The sequence below is a fragment of the Microcaecilia unicolor genome, chromosome 11 (assembly GCF_901765095.1).
Source record: "Microcaecilia unicolor chromosome 11, aMicUni1.1, whole genome shotgun sequence".
Classification (NCBI taxonomy): Eukaryota; Metazoa; Chordata; class Amphibia; order Gymnophiona; family Siphonopidae; genus Microcaecilia; species Microcaecilia unicolor.
The window spans coordinates 166106376-166126462 of record NC_044041.1 but is presented as its reverse complement, the minus strand read 5'-3'; the positions used below and the strand labels follow the sequence as shown (position 1 = coordinate 166126462).

The 20087-nt window shown below is 44.3% G+C and overlaps 1 protein-coding gene across 3 annotated transcripts in view; it reads right to left on the bottom strand.

Annotated features, from left to right (window-relative positions):
* Nucleotides 1–1980: 1980 nt before the first annotated feature.
* The window catches only part of ZC3H4 (zinc finger CCCH-type containing 4), a 282668-nt gene continuing 264561 nt past the window's right edge, over nt 1981–20087 (bottom strand). For all 3 annotated transcript variants that reach the window (XM_030218219.1, XM_030218221.1, XM_030218220.1), the window contains exons 13-14: nt 8709–8960; nt 1981–8183 (exon numbers count right to left, since the gene is read on the bottom strand). In XM_030218219.1, the coding sequence (XP_030074079.1) occupies nt 6766–8183; nt 8709–8960 (1670 nt within the window). In that variant the 3' untranslated portion in view covers nt 1981–6765. The remainder of the gene's footprint in view (nt 8184–8708; nt 8961–20087) is intronic.

Here is a 20087-nt window from a genome sequence, read left to right as displayed (position 1 = left end):
TTCCTATCATAAATTAGTTAACAATCCCATCACAGGACAGTCAACAAAGACACTCCCACATTACCCATAGCTTTTCTCTGCCGTATTCTATTCACCATTCCAGCAATTTGGCTAGTTTGAAATAGCTCTTCAATACTCAAGAAAAGTTTATTCTCAACCAAGTTTCACAGAAACTAAAGACATAAACTGTTGGGGAGAAATGATCTATACAGAGAAATAAATGTGTATATATTTCTCCCCACCAGGATTTGTGATTTTAAATATCACACACACATATGCACATACCATTTGAATTCAGGGAAGGGTATCATAAAACAGATATTTCCAGAGTTATTTTTCTAACTTGGAAATAGTTGGTACATGTAGGCTGGCACTACAAGCTGGAATTAATTTATGTATTACTGATTTTTCAAATATACAAATGAAAATAAAAATATTTTAGAGGCAAAATAACTTTAGAACAGGGTCAGAAACCCTGGAAATATATCACTTGTAGGCTGACAGCACCCTCAGCTAGCATTCAGATTACATTAATTCTTCAGGAAAAACAAAAGACCTCTGGGGCTAAAAGTCATTGCTGTAGGAATAGTCCAGAAGGACCAGGCCTTTGGGATATTGTTAAGCATGCTTATCTGCCAAACTCTGGCTAACCATCCCTACAAACAGACAAGTGCTTTTCTATTTTCTTGCTTGTAAATATGTTTTTATAACACAGCTCTGAAAACTGAGAAAACTAGTTCTTTGTAAATGAAGCAAAACTGCTTACCTGTAACATGGGTTCTCCATAAACAAGATAAATCAGACATACAACTAGATGATGTCATCTGAAAATAGACAGAGTAGTTCTCTCAAAGCTCAGAAAAATCAAAAATGTTTTAATGAGCAGATGCATAAGTTATCACTTGTCTCGGGTGAGCCCACTCAGTCATTTCTGCGTAACTGAATGATAATGGGTGGGATTGTGTGGCTGATTTATCCTGCTGTCTACAGAGAACCACACAGGTCAGCAACTTTGCTTTCTTTGCTGGGAAGCAGAATCCTATCAGCCATACAAACAGAGTCTCTCAAGCTGAGAGCTGCTTCTTGGTTGAAAACCGAACCACCTTGCTCAATGTCAGCAACTCTAAGAAAGGAATAGTTGGGACAGTTGAAGTTATTACCTGAATGCGATTTGTAGGACTACCTGGCCAAATGTGTGAAGAGATAACATTATGGCCACTGCCATATTTCTGTGGACAAGCAAGCTCATTGTACTGATTATACCTTTGCAGATGAATTTTTACTGTTTAAGTCGGGTAGATTTGAGCCTTTTGGTAACAGAAAGAGATACAATCTGAAATCCAATTGGATAGTATTTTCTTGAAGTCTTTAGATCATAGTTGTAGCTGTTGTAATCCACACTGTATGGTCTTGTGGCTGAAAGTAGCAGGCTATAAAACTTTGTATTAAATTAAATCTGTGCCAAAAGATTCAAAGCTTTTTGTGTTTTTGATGAGGCTTTGACTTCTACAAGGGAGGATAGTCCAGCAGTGTTTAGAAAAAAATGTGAGATGAACTATTGACTAATTGATGCGAAATTTCAGTAACACTTTCCGAAGAAATTTGGGATATGTTCTTAGCACTACATTGCTATGAGAAATTTGTGTAAGGTGGAGAAAAGGACTAGGGCTTGAAGCTCAATTATTCTTCTCACAGATGTGATTACCAAGATTGCCACCAGAAAGATGGTTTTCCATCTTAGAAATTTCAAGAGGAAATTCTCCATTAGTTCAAAAGGCTCTTTCATTAACTGTGCTAGAACAATATTCCAAATCCCATGTTTGTGGTGGTCTAAATATTTGTGGTTCTGTGTTCATGAAGCCCTTCATTAATCTAAGCCAGTGATTCCCAAACCTGTCCTGGAAAACCCCCAGCCAATCAGGTTTTCAGGATATCTGCAATGAATACTCATGAGTTAGATTTGCATGCAATGGAGGCAGTGCATGCAAATCTAACTCATGAATATTCATTGTAGATATGCTGAAAACCTGACTGGCTAAAGTTCCTTCAGGACAGGTTTGTGAACTACTGATCTAAGCACTACAGGCTAAATACAGTGTGATCCTCTATACACTCATACATAATAAGCCACTATGGAACTTAAGTAGACTCTAACTGAAGTCATCCTGAATCCGACTTAGAAAGTAATGTAAGTATTCTAGAAGCACTAGCAATGGGCAAGTTAAAGGATCGTAACTGGACTGAACATACCATGTTGTGAATCTATTCCCTTTAAAAATGTATAACATCTGTTAATCTCTTTCTAGGAGACTGCCCAATATCTCTTGTGAAAGCTAAAAGTTTGAGGGCATATGGCCTTTCAATCTCCATGTTAGGGTTAGTGATTAAAGACTAAGACGATGGAGCTGTCCATTTGTTGAATGTTTGGACTGCAATGTGACCTGAATGAGTGGATCCTGCACAGCTAGTGTTAACAATGGAAACCACATTTGATAAAGCAGTTATAGAACAATCAATATCGAGATTTGAATTATTCAAAGGATAGGCAAAATAAGCCTTTCTTCCTGGTGTATCTGGCAGGCATTGGAAGTTATGCTGTCTGGATGTGGATCTCCATGAGCAAAACAGAGGAAGCTTCCTGTTGTGGAATGCTGTGGATAATTCTCTTTCAGGTATTTTCCACTGAAATCCAGCAGCCATTTGTGAGGATCAAGCTCTCTGTTTGTCTGCTATAATGTTCATCTTCTTTTGAGTATAAAACAAAGTATTTTCCTCTGCATCTGTAAGCATCTTTGAGATATATAAAGCACCTGGCCAATTGTATATCAATAGGAGAAGTAGAAAGGAGCCAAAAGAAATCATCTTGAGCTTTAATGAGGAAATAATTGGAGCAGAATCCCTGGCATTTCTTCCTTTTAGATCGGCTCTACTGTACTGGCCAAGAGCAGCAGCTGGAGCTTTGCTGAAAAAAAATCTTTACTTATTCTCTCTTGCATGTGAAGACAAGTGGATGATTTGGGAGGACGGTAGATCCATGATATCCATTTTTGTGATATAATCTTTAGCCAATGATCCTTGAAGCAGAACAATCAGCAACCCACTGGAACGTCCAGGACCCGTTGATAGTCACAAACTGGGAACATTTTTACTGTGGAATTGTGACTGCTGTTTCTGTTCTTCTTTTTCTAGGGCTTTGTCTTTGATCTTGATACTGTCCCATCCCTGATTTTGGTATGGGTGAATATAAATTGCTACCAATGCCTGGCAAAGTAGAAGGGCTTTTTATATTGAGAGTGTTGATCCCCCTCCCCGAGACACTATAGTTTGCTTCATTGTAACAGCAGTGGGTGTCTGTGAGATGGCGCAGTAGTCTTTTATTAAATTGATGATTGCTTTCACCAAAAGACTGTTGCCAGAACAAGGAGCATCTACCAATTTATCATGCACATCCTCTCTAAGGTTCTGAACCAATTCTAGCTGTTTATGGTTACAGCTACTGTTCTATAGGACATATCATACGCCTGAATGTGAACTCTGCATTAACCATCTCCAACAGGGGTTTGTTACGATCGGGTTTCCAGTAGAAATTATACTTGTATCAGAGAATGGTAGTATTGCATCATTTGTTTGATGTGGTGCCAACATTAACATCACCCCAGAAAGTCTTTCACCAATTGTGTTCACTATCTTCTATTTCACTGTCAAATGAGTGTTAAGTAAATTCAAAAACTCCTGAGATTCTTCATAGATGATTCTACCAGAACAAACTGATAATGGAGTTATGTTATAACATGCCCAGGGATTGACTGCATCTTGTATTTACTTTCCACCTTTTATGATGTCGAGTATATGGAAAAGGTTGTCTGCCAGATTCTTGTATGAGATAGCAGAGAGCTATCAAGTCCTTAGTGATTTGTTTTAAAAATCTGAAAGATGTAGCATATCGAACCTGGTTCCTCTTTTATATTCAGACCCAGGGCCTTTGGAATCTCAGAAATTTGGGATACAGCATATTTTCTGAGAGAGCGATCTTCTGAGGCTGTGGAGGTGGTTACTAATTTGAGGGGATCTGTGGCGAGTCAATATACTGGTCAGAACATCATGAAGCAGTAGCATCTAATAGCAGGACCAATGAGCTTCATGTAGGTTGCTTTCATAGTCTTTTAAAGTTCAATCTTCTTCTTTCTATCAATGGAGGTCCTAGTCTGAGAGAAGGAATATTCTGTTATATTATAGAACTGATTTTAGGTGTTGGAGGCATTTCTGGAAACATATTCTCTTTGTAGTTTCTTTTATGAAATATTGCAACATTTTGAGGAGAAAAGGGTGAAATCTGGACTTCCAGGATGGAGTTTGGAAGGTGCAGACTAGAGATTGGATCCCTACTTTGGGAGATATTTACTACCTAGTAATCTAGGCTGCAACTGCATCAACAAACAGTCGTTTGTAATGAGAGACTGGACATCTGTATTGATGGGCACATTATGCATGTTATCAAGTTTGGATTCTGTGCTAAGTGACTTAACCTTGGCCCCATAGTCTGAGCTGATAGCTGAAGCCTCTGTGCAAGAAGTTTCTATCTCTGCACTATGTTCTGTCTGGACCATGCCTTCTATGCACCAACATGTTTGCTGCACTGTGAGCTCTTGAACAGGAGGATGGATGTTCAATTTTCTTAGAAAAGGGGAAGATCTGTTCTAGGACAAGTCCTTAAGAAGTCTGAACATTCAAGTTTCAGACTCTTAGATATTTAAAAAAATGTTCTTAACTGGATTGCCTGCAAGATCCTCTGCAGGTGCTGGAAGTGTCCAGAAAATCCCTCAACATCTGACTCCTTATCTTCCTCTCAGATTACCCCTAGTGCTTCTTTTCCTTACTCTTTTATACACTTACAGACCATTTCTTGTATCCTGGTGTTCCTTCCTCAAAGGTACAAGGATAAATAAAATCTAGAATCAGGGAATATGGTTTCTTACCACCCAGCAATTCTTTCCGGCTTCTTTTCTTTTCAGCTCAATCAGAATCAAGGTGCAATTTAGTGCTGTGAGTGTTTGTTTAAATGAACATATTCTCCTTGTCCTTGTGCTTCTTTCTCATATGATGAGACACTGTGTTATAAATCCATGCTGTGCACACAGAGTTCATGTGTGTCTGTTAAGGCCATCTTGCAGTTACATTTGGACACAGTTTAATACCAGGCTTCCCTTCAAGCGGGGTGAAGCTGAATTCAATAATGATAGGAAAAGAAGGAAATTTCTAGAAGGAAGAAACATTTTTTTAATTTGTAGAACACAGGACCAGTAAACACCAAAAAAGGAGATGATAAAAGGATTGGCCTGAAGAAGGAAAAGAAAAGCACTGCAAAAACTAAATGAGGTAATGAGTGAACCAACATGTTTATTCACTTCAATGGATAAAAATTGACTGAGGGGACTCACAAGGCAGGCAGCAGCATTAGAATGCACAGGCATAGTCAGAAAATTCTTCTTGGTCTTTCTGAGCTCTAAGGAAGCTAATCCGTCTCAGTGCTGTATGATGACCTCACCCATTTGAGAGGCTGATATTAATCTGCTTCTTGATGGAGAAACAAAATTTCCCAAGAATGTATGGTCAAAATAATCAGTAAATATCAATTTCTATTTTGCTGATCTCTACAAATGTTTTATTTCTCACGTTTTAGAACTTAGAAATATGATTGCATCTCCCCTTTTAGTTTGGTCTCTCTTCTTATCTTCACAATTCCAATAAATTACTTATTAAGTCGTTCTGAGGAGTTAAAAACAAAAACTTTGAATAATGACAAAATTAGAACAAAAATTTGAGGTACACCAAAGTTCACTTAGGCAGAAAATTACAACATATTTTTTTGGGTAGAGATAGAAATTAAACATAAGTTTGCAACAAATGTTACTTGTAGTCAGTGAGACTATGGACTTGTGTTTCACCACTGCTGTCAGATTTTTTAAGTGTCTTTTCCACACTAGTGTCACGCTGCACTCTCAAAACTTTTTTTTTTTGTTCTACCAATAGAAAAATTAGATTTCAAACTCTGGTCTCTTAAGAGACACAGATGTTGATAAGCCTTGTTTTATGGCCATAGTTATATTTTGGTTAGCCTGAAAACTGAAGCTGTCTGTGACCCTGCAGAACTGAATTTGACAGTCCACATCTAACAAAAACTGGCAAGAGTGATTCTCTAAACTATCAAGAACTCAAATCACAATCCAAGATTTTTTGAAGTATTTTTTTTTCTGCTGAAATCAACAGGCCGGTGTTCCCCCCCCCCCCCTTTTTTTTTTTAATACAAAATCTATTTACAACAGAAGAGGGGTGAGCATTAGGAAGCTTTGAAAATAACCTACCCAAATCAAAATTATGAAAATATTACAAAACAGAAAAAGGGTTTGGTTTATCAAGACTGATTTCAGTTCTGTTCACTGTGTACATATTAAAAAGAAGTACTGGGTGGTCAAAATTGCCCCCCGCCCCCAACCTAGAACAAAACAAATAATCCATGAGCTGTTACCACACAAGGACTCTCTGATTATTCATTAAAAACAGATCTTGTCAGATTATAGGCAAGTATAGCAGAGACATGGAACTGTGGTTTTATGTACAAGTTACAGGGTTATATATGTGTATGTATACATATATATATTTATATGACATATATAAGCACTAATGGAAGAAGTAGTTAAAAAATGTAGGTTTTCAACACTGTACGATTGCTTTTAAATGCAAAAGGTCCTTTTCATTTCTTCACTGTTACTGGCAGAATGGAGATGCAGTGGGATCAAAACCCTTAAATACGTCTTTCAGGGAGCCAGCATCCTCTTGGCTGTCCTGGGCAGGGCTGTTGCCTGTGAAAGGGCTGCTGGCTCCAGACTTTGCAGTGCTTTGCTTTACTAGGCCATAGACAGAAGGTACAGGGAGGCTATGTACTCCTGCTTGTGGTTGCTGCTGTAGTCCAGGTTCATGGGATGGTGTTACAGTAGGTGCCACTGTGGCTGTTGCAGTTGTTTTGGCACGGTGGCGGTTATAGCTGTTGTACCTGTCCATGGCCGGCTCAGCCTCTGCTTGCTCCAAGGCAGATTTACGTACAAATAGGGGCTCCTTAGCTTTGCTGCCTTTGGTGCTATCTGTGCCCTTAGGCTGAATGTTTCCCCCATCACTGCCGGGCTCCCGGGGATCATACAGACTGATACCGCTCAGGACACTGCTTGGGCTTCCGCTTGCTTTGCTGAGTCCACCAGCCGCCAGCAGCCTGGGGTCATAGGGAGCAATTGTGGTAGGAGTGCTCTCAGAGCTGGTTCGTGGGGTCACAGTTTCTGAAACCCTCTGCAACCTGGGGTCAGCTGGTGCTTTGCGCACACGGGGGTCAGTGGGCTTCTCACTTGGAGTTGTAACTGGCCCAGTGGCTGCATTTACAGTCTGTAATATCCGAGATAGAAGTTCCAAATCTGGAATATTACTTCCACCAGATGGTTCTGGCTGCTGCAATGGGCCACGTTGCCTCAGTTCAGAAGATCCTACAGGGGATGGCTGGTTCAGGCGCGGGTCCAGCGGAGGCAACACCTGGAGAGCAGCTGGGATTGGTACAGACTCCTGCTTGGGGAGAGGTAAAGGGATGAGATCCTCTGGGCTCCACAGCACCATACGGGCAAAGCTAGGCTTCTGCAGGATCACGTCTTTCTTGATGTGACTAAACTGCTGAAGTTGCAAGCGTGGGTCTCTCAGTAGGACACCCGGCAAGGGGTCCAAAGGGATGCTAACTGCTTTATCCCGTGGTGCCCGCTCACCCTCTTCCTCCTCAGATGCTAGCCCAGCTTTTTGACTGGCATGAAGTGTGTCCACTTTGGGTGTGGGAACTTGGCGAGCTAGTTTAGGGTTGCTAGTCCCCATGTCACCTGTGGTGGTGACCACTGAGGCAGTATTGGTTACATCTTGGTTCCGAGCCAGCCGAGGATCTCGTGAAAGGCGTGGATCTGTGGGCCGGTTCCCTCCCTTCTGCAGTCGAGGATCGCTAACGCCCTGTGCGCCAGAGACAGTGCTGCTGTTTTGCTCCACTGGATGGGGCTGTTGCTGAGGTCGGCTGACTGTCTGCTGCCTTAGGGTTTTTAGAATGGATGTTACACTGCTTCCACCTTCATCATCATCACTTGAATACCAGTTCCCAGTGTCACCTAACAGAAAAAATATTTACAGGGAATAATAAATCTGCACCAACACAGTAAAACATAGCAAATTAAAAAATGTATTCAGAACCCAGGATTGCTGTAAATTAATGGCATTCACTGAGGTGCCCTTAATGGTGACCACAACAGATTCCTCTGTATTTATCAACACGTAAGGACCATAAAAACAGAACAAAGTACCTTTTTTAGCAGAATAAGGTAAACTGGATTCTTAGTCCCCCTCCCATCTACTCCAGCAATGGCAGCACTCCTCTGGCTGTGCGGACATGGACCACAGCTTCTTTTAGAACCAAGCAAAAGCACACCCTGGATCAAGTCAACTAGTATCCTCCAATCCTTTAATAATGTTCAGGTACATATACAAGCAAATTATTAAGAGACACCAGCTTTTTCTATGCTACTTACCCAAATGTGAAGGGAATGATAGATATCAAAGTATGGCTAACTAAAACAACAATCTGGGCTCAAATCACTATTTCACTGCTGATTATAAGTTCAGAAAGCCCTACTCACCTTCCTCATTCTCCTTCTCTTGTTTGCTGCTTTCAGCCAGTTTGCGGGCCCTCTCCTCCTCCTCCTGCTGTTTCTGTTGAATCCTTAGGAAGAGTGCACGCTGTGCAGAGGGTAAGAAGTCTGGAATATTCGCTGCAGGGTTCTGTATGTCTGTGACACCTTCCTCCAACATGGGTTCATCCTCTAGAGGAAGTTCTGGGAACAGAGGACCTCCAGTAACTTGTTCCATCTCCTCATATTCTCCATAATTCTCTGTAACAGGGAAAAAAGTCACTGACTTTAAGTTTATGTAGACAGATAGTGCTGTACAGTCAGTAGATCAATGTTCAGCGGTGCAGCTGCTGTTTAACTTTAAACATGTCACCTATATGTTCAAAATTATAGGAATAGTGCTGCTGAAAATACATTTAAGAGTCAGACTTGAAAATCCACATATAACTTTAAACAGATAGTTATATGCTCAAAGTTAGATCTGCCATTTAGTCATCATGAACTTGGATATATAAGTTAAATGTTCAGCAGTTGAATTTCACTTTTTCATAAACGATACTCCTTTTTTAAATATAAAACTTTGACTATTTTAAAAATTAAGTGGCCAAAGTTATACACAAGACCGCTACAGAACCTTGAGTGATGATGTTTCTTTAAGGACTGGTTGGAATATGAATGTATTTTGTTTTTCCTATGTCACTTTTCTGTACAAATGATAGCTTGGTTGTATGTTAGAACATAAGAATAGTCATACTGGGTCAGACCAATGGTCCATCTAGCCAGCATCCTGCTTCCAACTGTGGCCAATAGAGGTCATAAGAATCTGGCAGAAACCCAAATAGTAGCTATATAAATTGAAATAATAATAAAGAACTACTTTCCTTACTGTTCCTCTAGACCAGGGGTGCTCAATGTTAGTCCTCGAGGGTTGCAACCCTGTTGGGGTTTCAGGATTTCCCCAATGAATATGCATGAGATCTATCTGTATGCCCTTCCTCCATTGTATGCAGATAGATCCCATGCATATTCATTAGGGAAACAAGCACCCCTGCTCTAGAACAATCCAGAAACATGGGTTTACCTTCTCCTACTAGCAGATGGGCACTAAGAACAACTGAACCAATGATATCACGTTATAAGTATCCTGAGTGGTATATCCCTCATCAGCATTTCTCAGTCTCCAACAAATGGTAGGTGAGACAGAGTGAAGGCAGTGGACAAAGACTGGTATCAGCTGGGCCACGCTACATAGCCTTGGAGTGCTAAACCCAGTTCAGTTGGGCTGGGCCCCTTCCCACCTATCAGTGTGTGCCTCAGTCCTCCGCTCCTATTTGAGTGTGTGTGTGTGTGTGTGTGTATGTATTGGGGGGTGGGGGGGGGGGGTGCCTTGAGTGCCTGCCCAGGGACAAGATTCAGCCTGCTTTAAAAAAAAAAAAACACAACAGAAATAACTCTGAAGGAAAAAAGCTAGAAAGTCTCAGAGGGCACTTTTTTGTAGTGTGCAGCAAACAGGGGTTGTTCCTAGCCCTGCAGTGGAGGTTAGGGGATAAGCTGCCCAGAGTCTGCACAGAGTACACAGTTGGGGAGGTCAAAGTCCAGTAAGCTGCCCAGCCACAGGAAAACATGGTTGTGCCTGGAAACCAGTGTTGCATGCTCTGTGGAAGTTAACTGTTTGCATGTAGAGGAATGTACTGGCGTGGCTTCTGCTGCCAGAACAGGTTGCAGTGAGGGGCAGTAAGTTGGGGAGTTGGGCCACGGACTGGAGAACAGGCAGCAGGACCTGATTTTTGTGGGAACTGCTACCATTTTGATTGTCACAAATATGGAGCCATTTCAGGCAGGGTCTCCTGTACTGACCCTAGAAGAGGGGTCTGAAGCTGCTGATGGATATCTCAGTATGGTAGCGGGTGGAAGGGTGGCACAGGCCCTCAGCCCAGCATTTGTGTTTCACAGAGCTTTTTGTCTGAAGAAATAATTGGTGGTAGATAGGCGGTCAGGAGATCCCAGTGTACTCCCTATCAGGGATGGCCTGTCAGGAGGCGAATGATCAAATGGCGAATGATCTGGAGGAGATGGCTTCCCTGGAGTCAGGAGATGTGGACAACTGGCAAAGGGCACAGGCTGAGGCGCAGTTTGAGTTGAGAAAGAAGAGGTATTGCCAGAGGAAGATGCAACTGTGAACTGGATTTTTTATTGAGATGAGTTGCCCTTCTCGATTGCTCAGGTAATGTTGGCTCTAAAAACAGCAGATGCAGTCCCAACCAGGGGTGCACAGACAACGGATCCATTGTTAGAATGCGTTTTGAAGCCTGCTAGGATTTTTCTAGTTCATTGGGCTATCAAGGACCTGATAGCTGCAGAACAGGACATCCCAGATGCAGGATTAAAAGTAGCGTGGTCTATGGCCTAACTGTATCTGATCCCAGTGGATGAGAAGGAAGAGTTGTGCTTTCTGAAAGTGGATGCTGTCCTCTCGGTGGTTATCAAGAAGACTACCATCCTTAACGAAGGAGGGTCTGAGAGACATGCAAGACAGACAGATCTCCATCTGTCCTAATGCTCTCCTGAAGCATGCCTTTTGAGGTGGTGGCCCTGGCCTTGCCAGGGGCTATTTGGCCCAAGACTATTTCTGTTGATCCAGGTAACTGCTGGATGATGGGCTGGAAGATATGGCTGGGCCTATGGAAGCAGAGATAGGTACAGCCTTCCTGGAGGATACACTACACAACCTTATTCACAAATGGGCCAAATATATGGTGCTGTTGCTGGCTGCACATCAGTTTTGTGGCTGCATAACTGTGTAGCAGATGTGGCTTCCATAGGTCAGCTTGGCAAGCTGCCCTTTAAGGGGAAGTTTCTGTTTCATGAAGATCTACACCAACTAGTGAACAATTTTGGCGAGTCTAACATGCATAAAAATGAAATGAAAACTGAAGAAAACAACTCCAAGGGGAGGTGGGCGGGATTGTGAGAATGTGAAGCCCACTGTCCTTAGAGAATACCTGCTACAGGTAAGTATATTCGCTTTCTCCCAGGACAAGAGGGCTTACATTCTCACAAGTGGGGAATCCCTAGTATCCAGGCTTACCCAAAACAACAAACAGTGGTCATTTGGGCCTCGCAATGCCGAGGACTTAAGATTAACCTGAAACTATATAGAACTAGATGAGGGTACAGCCTGGAACAGAACAAAATGGGCCTAGGAGGATGGAGTTGGATTGCAGACCCCAAACAGATTCTACAACACTGACTGCCCAAACTGACTGTCGTGTCCGATATCCTGCTCAAGGTAGTAGTGTGATGTGAATGTGTGGACTGAAGACCATGTAACAGCTTTGCAAATCTCTTCAATGGAGGCTGACCTCAAGTGGGCTACCGAAGCAGCCATGGCTCTAACATTATGAGCCGTGACATGGCCCTCTAAAGACAGCCCAGGCAGAAACATGGGGTGTGTTCAGAGAACTACTCTGTTGTTATTAAATAGTATAAGGTGCATCCACTACTAAGGCCTGAATCTCACTGACCCTACAAGCTGAAGTAACAGCCACCAAGAAAACGACCTTCCAGGTCAAGTACTTCAGATGGCAAGAGTTCAGTGGCTCAAAAGGAGTTTTCATCAGCTGGGTGAGAACAATGTTGAGATCCCATGACACTAGTGGAGGTCTGACAAGGGTCTTTGACAAAAGCAAACCTCTCATGAAGCGAACAACTAAAGGATGTCCAGAGATAGATTTACCTTCTACACACTGATGGATAAGCACTAATTGCACTAAGGTGAACCCTTATGGAGTTGGTCTTGAGACCAGACTCTGATAAGCTTAGAAGGTATTCAAGCAGGGTCTGTGTAGGACAAGAAAGGGGATCTATGACCTTGCTGCCACACCAGATGGGAAACCTTTTCCATTTAAAAGAATAACAGTGGAATCCTTTCTGGAAGCCAGTAAGACTCAGAAGACACCCTCCGAAAGACCCAAGGAAGCAAATTCTAGGCTCTCCACATCCAGGCCGTGAGAGCCAGAGAGTGAAGCATGGGATGTAGAAGTGACCCCTCGTTCTGTGTGATGAGGTTCGGAAAACACTCCAATCTCCACGGTTCTTCAGAGGACAATTCCAGAAGAAGAGGGAACCAAATCTGCCACAGCCAATAGGGCACGATCAGTATCATGGTTCTGAGGTCTTGCTTGAGTTTCAACAAAGTCTTCCCCACAAGAGGTATTGTAAGATACACATACAGAAGGCCTGTCCCCCAATGAAGGAGAAAGGCATCTGATGCTAGTCTGTCATGGGCCTGAAGCCTGGAACAGAACAGAGGGACCTTCTGATTGAGCTGAGTGGCAAAAAGATCTACCGAGGCGGTGCCCCACGCTGGAAAGATCTTGCGGGCTAAGCCCATATTGAGAGACTACTTGTGTGGTTGCATTATCCTGCTCAGCCTGTCGGCTAGGCCATTGTTTACGCCTGCTAGATAAGTGGAATGGAGAAACATGCCAGGACGGTGTGCCCAAAGCCACATCTGGATGGCTCCCTGACACAGAGGGCGAGATCCGGTGCCCCCCCCCCCCCCCCCGCTTGTTGGTGTAATACATCGCAACCTGATTGTATGTTAGAATAATTTGATGGGACAGCCGATCTCTGAAAGCCTTTAAAGTGTTCCAGATCACTTGGAGTTCCAGGAGATTGATCTGGAGATTCATGTCCTGGAGGGACATCTACATGAGCTCCCCAAACCAGGAGAGCATTCGTCGTCAGCAATGTTTGCGGCTGAGGAATTTAGAATGGTAGTCCCAAGGTGAGATTGGACCGAACTGTCCACCATTGAAGAGAGCGTACAAGCTCCGGGGACACTTGGATGACATCCTCTAGATTTCCCCTGGCTTGATATCACTGAGAAGCCAGGGTCCATTGAGCAGATCTCATGTGGAGACGTGCCATGGGTGTAACAAACACTGTGGAAGCCATGTGGCCCAACAATCTCAACAACTGCCAAGCAGTGACCTGATGCAATGTCTGAACCTTGGACGCAAGGGAGAGAAGGTTGTCTGCATGCGTCTCTGGGAGGTAGGCTCAGACAGTCTTTGTATCGATAAGGGCTCCTATGAATTCTAATTGTTGAGCAGGTTAAAGATGGGATTTGGGGTAGTTTATAACGAACCCTAGAAGTTCCAGCACTCGAACAGTCATCCACATGGACTCCTGAGCACCTTCCTCCGAGCTGCTCCTTCACCAGCCAATCGTCGAGATAAGGGAACACGAACTCCCAGTCTGTGTAGCGATGCTGCGACTACCGCTAGACATTTTGTAAAAACCATGGGAGCTGATGCGAGGCCAAAAGACAAAACGCGGTACTGAAAGTGATGTGTTCCCAGCCGAAATCGAAGATACTTCCTGTGGGCCGGAAGTATCGGGATATGAGTGTATGCATCCTTTAAGTCAAGAGAGCATAGTCAATCATTTTCCTGAATTATGGGAAGCAGGGTGCCCAGGAAAACCTTCCTGAACTTCTCTTCAACCAGGAATTTGTTGAGGGCCCTCAGGTCTAAGATGGGACGCATCCCCCGTCTTTTTCTGCACAAGGAAGTACCTGGAATAGAATACCTGCCCTTCCTCCCCTGGTGGAACGGGCTCAATCGCATGGGCCTTGAGAAGGGTGGAGAGTTCCTCTGCAAGTACATGCTCGTGCTGAGAACTGAAAGAACTAGCTCTCGGTGGGCAATTTGGAGATTTGGAAAGCAATTTGAGGGTGTATCTGAGACAGATTATTTGAAGAACCCACCGGTCGGAGGTTATGAGAGGCCACCTTTGGTGAAAAATCTTTAACCTCCTCCAACTGGCAAGTCGTCCGGAATGGACACTTTGATCTCAGCTATGCTCTACTGGAGACAGTCAAAAGCTCGTCCACTGCTTTTGCTGGGGAGCAGCAGGGGCCTTGGGCACACTCTGTTGATGAGAACGAGCGTGCTGGGGCTGAGCCTGAGCAGGTTGGCGAGCTACAGGGGTGTACCAACGCCTAGAATAGGAATAGGGGGCAATCAGTGACCTACCAAAATACCTTCTGGATGAGGAGGCAGCTGCAGAAGACGCCCCGCGGGAGAGAGAAGACATAGCATCAGTGTGCTTCCTAATCTGGTCTGCGACCTCTTTGACCTTCTCTCTGAAAAGATTATCCCGCCCCCCCCCCCCCAGCAAGGGGCATCCCCCATCCTCAGCTGGTCCGAATGGTCCAGGTCATAGACATCCAGCCATGAGTCTGCACATTGCTATACCTTAAGCAGAGATTCTGGATGCCCTGTCAAAAGTGTCGTAAGTGCCCTTAGCCCAAAACTTGTGGCACACCTTCTGCTGCTTGACCAACTGGTGAAACGGCTCAGCCTGTCCACAGGGAGCTCATCAATCAAGTCTGACAGCTGCCTCACTGAGTTCCGCAAGTAAATGCTCGTGAACTACTACTACTACTACTTAACATTTCTAAAGCGCTACTAGGGTTACGCAGCGCTGTACAATTTAACATGGAAGGACAGTCCCTGCTCAAAGAGCTTATAATCTAGGAGACAAGTGTAAGGTCAATCTGATAGGTCAGGCAGATTGGGGCAGTCTATATGTTCAAAAGGTTAGGTTCCAAAAGCAGCATTGAAGAGGTGAGTTTTAAGCAAGGATTTGAAGATGGATAGGGAGGGGGCTTGGCGTAGGGGTTCAGGAAGATTGTTCCAGGCATAGGGTGAAGCAAGGTAAAATGGGCGGAGCCTGGAGTTGGTAGTGGTGGAGAAGGGTACTGAGAGGAGGGATTTGTCATGTGAGCGGAGGTTATGGGCAGGAACGTAGGGGGAGATGAGGGTAGAGAGGTAATGAGGAGCAGCAGAGTGAGTGCATTTGTAAGTAAGGAGGAGAAGCTTGAATTGTATGCGGTATCTGATCGGAAGCCAGTGGAGTGACCTGAGGAGAGGGGTGATATGAGAATAACGGTTTTGGCGGAATATAAGACGTGCGGCAGAGTTCTGAACGGATTGAAGGGGGGATAGATGGCTGAGTGGGAGGCCAGTGAGGAGTAGGTTGCAGTAGTCGAGGCGAGAGGTAATGAGGGCGTGGACGAGGGTTCGGGTGGTGTGCTCAGTGAGGAAAGGGTGAATTTTGTTGATGTTGAAGAGGAAGAAGCAACAGGTTTTGGCAGTCTGCTGGATATGCGAAGAGAAGGAGAGGGAGGAGTCGAAGATGAATCCGAGGTTGTGGGCAGAAGAGACGGGGAGGATGAGGTTGCCATCAACCGAGATAGAGAGTGGAGGAAGAGAAGTGGGTTTAGGTGGAAAGACAAGGAGCTCGGTCTTGGACATGTTCAGCTTCAGGTGGCGGTTGGACATCCAGGCAGCAATGTCGGATAGGCAGGCCGATACCTTGGCCTGGGTCTCTGCTGTGATGTCTGGTGTGGAGAGTAGAGCTGGGTGTCATCAGCATAAAGATGATACTGGAAACCATGAGATGAGATTAGTGAGCCTAGAGAAGAGGTGTAGATAAGAGAAGAGAAGGGGTCCAAGGACAGATCCCTGGGGAACTCCAACAGATAGCGGGATGGGAGTGGAGGAAGATCCATGAGAGTATACCCTGAAGGTGCGGTGGGAGAGATAGGAGGAGAACCAGGAGAGGACAAAGCCCTGGAACCCAAATGAGGCCAGAGTGGCAAGAAGTAAATCGTGATTGACAGTGTCAAAAGCGGCGGAAAGATCGAGGAGGATGAGGATGGAGTAGTGGCCTCTGGATTTGGCCAGGAGCAGGTCATTGCAGACTTTGGAGAGTGCTGTTTCTGTCGAGTGGAGAGGGCGAAAGCCGGATTGGAGTGGATCGAGGATGGCATGAGAGGAGAGAAAAATCGAGGCAGCGGCTGTGAACGGCGCGCTCAAGTATTTTGGAGAGGAAGAGTAAGAGAGAGATGGGGCGATAGTTGGACGGGCAGGTAGGGTCAAGTGAAGGTTTTTTGAGGAGAGGTGTGACTACGGCGTGCTTGAAAGTGTCAGGGACAGTTGCGGTGGAGAGAGAGAGGTTAAGGATGCAACAGATGGAGGGGTTGACAGTATGGGCGATGGTGCTAAGTAGGTTGGTGGGGATGGGATCAGAGGAACAGGTGGTGCATTTTGAGGAGGAAAGAAGGCAGGAGGTTTCATCCTCGGTGATCTCAGGAAAGGAGGAGAAGGAGGCCTGGGTTGGTAGGTTGAGGGAGAGGGTTAGTGGGTGAAGAGGAGGTGATGGCTTGTTAGTGAACTCAAGGTTGATCTTTTGCTCCTTGTCGCGGAAGTAATCAGCAAGTGATTGAGGAGAGAGTGAGGGGGGAGTGGGAGCGGGGGGCACCTTGAGGAGAGAGTTAAGGGTGGCGAAGAGACGACGAGGATTGGAGCTGAGAGAGTTGGTCAATTGGGTGTAATAGTCCTGTTTTGCAAGGAATAAGGAGGAGTGGAAGGAGGATAGCATGATTTGTAGTGAAGGAAATCTGAGTGGGTGCGGGATTTCCTCCAGAGATGTTCAGCAGATCGGGTGCAGGAACGAAGGTAGCGGATGCAAGGGGTCAGCCAAGGCTGAGGAATAGTACTCTTTGTGGGACGGGAGGTGGAAGGTGCGAGGGTGTCCAGAGCAGAGGAGAGAGTGGCATTGTAAGTGGAGACCGCTTTGTCGACAGTCTCGGAGGACATGATGGATGGGAGGAGATTAGAGATGCTAGATGATAAGGTGGGGGGGGGGGGGGTCAATGGCCTGAAGATTCCTGGAGGTGGTGGTTAAAGTTGGACGGGGCCGAGGGGGGGGGGTGAAGAAGTGTGACTGTGATCAGGTGGTGGTCGGAGAGAGGAAGAGCTGAAGCTTGGAAATTGGAGGGTGAGCAGGAGGAGGAGAAGACGAGGTCAAGACAATGGCCGTCACGGTGAGTAGGGGTGGTAGAGCACAGCTGGAGGTTGAAGGAGGATGTTAGGGAGAGGAACTTAGAAGTGTGAGGGTCAGAAAGGTCATCAGCATGAATGTTAAAGTCTCCGAGAATGAGGGACGGAGATGAAGGTTCAAGGAAAACAGAGAGCCAAGCGTCGAAGTCGGTGAGGAAGGAAGAGAAGGATTTATCAGGGGGGCGGTAGATGACAAATGGGAGTCTTCGACGACAAGGAAGGGAAAATGGCTTCTGCAAAATCAAAAGTTGCCTGAAAAAATGGGAAAAGGGACAAAAAAGAAGAGACCCGTCCAAGGAAGCCTAAAAGCAGCCTTCGCTGAAAAAGAAAAGAAACTTAAACACGGGCTAAAGCTAAAGACTACAAGGGAAAAATTTTGTTTTTAATTATGAGAGAAAAAAAAAGGGAACAATAAAGAGTGCGGAAATCAAAAACACTGCTGAAAGGCATGATAAAAACTCTTTCCTAGGTGAGTGAGGAGCAACAAAAAGTACCACTGCTTCTCACACGGAGAAAAAAAGAACGTGACTGATGGGTGCGGACGCGCTGCGGGCAGGAAGGCATTTCGCACATGTGCATTGGAACGCTGCTTGCAATCCAGAAAGCTCTTCAATTTTTTGCTTGGTATTATGCTGACCCGGGATCGTCTACTCACTTGTGAGAATGTAAGCTTACTTGTCCTCGAAGAAAGGGAGCACACATGCCTAGCAACTGCACTGAAAACTGCCCTGAGCTCTAGCACGCTGATGTGAAAAGCATGCTCTTGAAGAGTCCATAAACCTTGGGTGTCCATGTAAACAAGAGCTCCCCCATCAGTTGTTGGACATGTCTGTGGTTGGAAATATGGTGGGATAAGGAAGTTGAAATGGACAACCCTCAAGGAGGTTGGTATAGTGGGTCCACCATTAAAGAGATGATGGAATGGATGACATTATAAAATCTATATAAAAACAGACTCAGGGATCGGAAGGCAAGAAGCAGGTGTGAACACATGCACACAATCAGAAAATCCTTCTTGGTGTTTATGAGCTTTCAGAGAGCATAGTCGGTATTATCCTGATTGTCGACTGAGAAAAGTACTTGCACTTCCTTTTTTCTGCAGCTTTTTTTTTTTTGACTAACAAAATCTCTACATCTGACCCCAACCCTGGGAATGTCTTTCCCAAATGCAGTTAAAAGCATGCACAATTTTACAAATACTTGATGAACAATTTTCAAAAAGCCTAATTTCAAAGCATATGGCACAATTTTAGGCTTGGAAATGGCTCTGAAAATTGTTTTCACTAGCACATAACCGCTATACCTCCATTCAGGATATCTAGACTGCCCCAACTTGACATTTCATCCTTTAGATTGTAAGCTCCTTTGAGCAGGGACTGTCCTTTTTTGTGAAACTGTACAGCGCTGCGTAATCCTAGTAGCGCTTTAGAAATGTTAAGTAGTAGTAGTAGCACTAGTTTTCCTAACTATATCTGGGTCAATATTCAAAACCACTTACCTGGATAAGTGCCACTGGCCGGGGCTATCTGGCAATTTTGAGCAGAACTATCTCAGTAGTGCCACTGAAAATCATTACTGACCAACCTGGCATTATTCAGGACAGTACATGGGTGGAGCTGGCAGTTATCTGGTTATCAGCAATATTCAGACTGCTAACCCGATTACTTATATAAAGATAGGACAGAAAAATTGTCCTATCTTGCTATCTGGATAGCGGTTTGAATATTACTGCTCTAACTAGATATTTCACATCAGTAGCAATCTGGATACCGGTACTCAGTATCTGGACTGGGTTTGATGGTTGAGGCCAATGTTTTTAAAAAAAGCCACCAATCACAGCACCTGAATATAAGCTCAATCATCTTTAGCTTTCTTGGTGCTCTCTTCCCTGGTTAGTCCCTTTAAAGATTTTTTTCCAATGTGAAAAATATTTCTCTATGGACAGCAGGATCTCACAGACAGACAAGTTGGTGAGATCATTGCATGATGACGCCAAATTTGGTTCAGCTTCTAAAACTCAGCAAGCTCTAAAAAGCTTTCTGAACCTGCACATGAATTCCCACATTGCTCTCAGTGTCTGCTAATAGCCAATCTCTTTTCATTCACAACAGCGATCAGATGAGTTTCAGATTGCTTCCTTCTATCGTATTTTGGATTAGTTTTAGATTTCCAAGATCCTCATTTCGTTTTCACTGTCAAATTGTCGGCATGCTGGAGATGAAGCTGGTATTTAAAAGATGCCCTTCATGTAATCATTACAGACACCCATGAGCAGTTATGTCTGGTGCATGGGGGAGAGTAACCAGGTAGAAGATTGTACCTGATCAGAAGAGTCTTTTTAAAATTGTTAATAGACACATATCACCCAGTACACAATTACAACCTTCTGAGAAAGATCTTGCTCAGTATGTTATTGATAAAGTTCAGAAAATTTGGTAATCTGTTGACCATGTTAATTTAATAGAATTGGAGG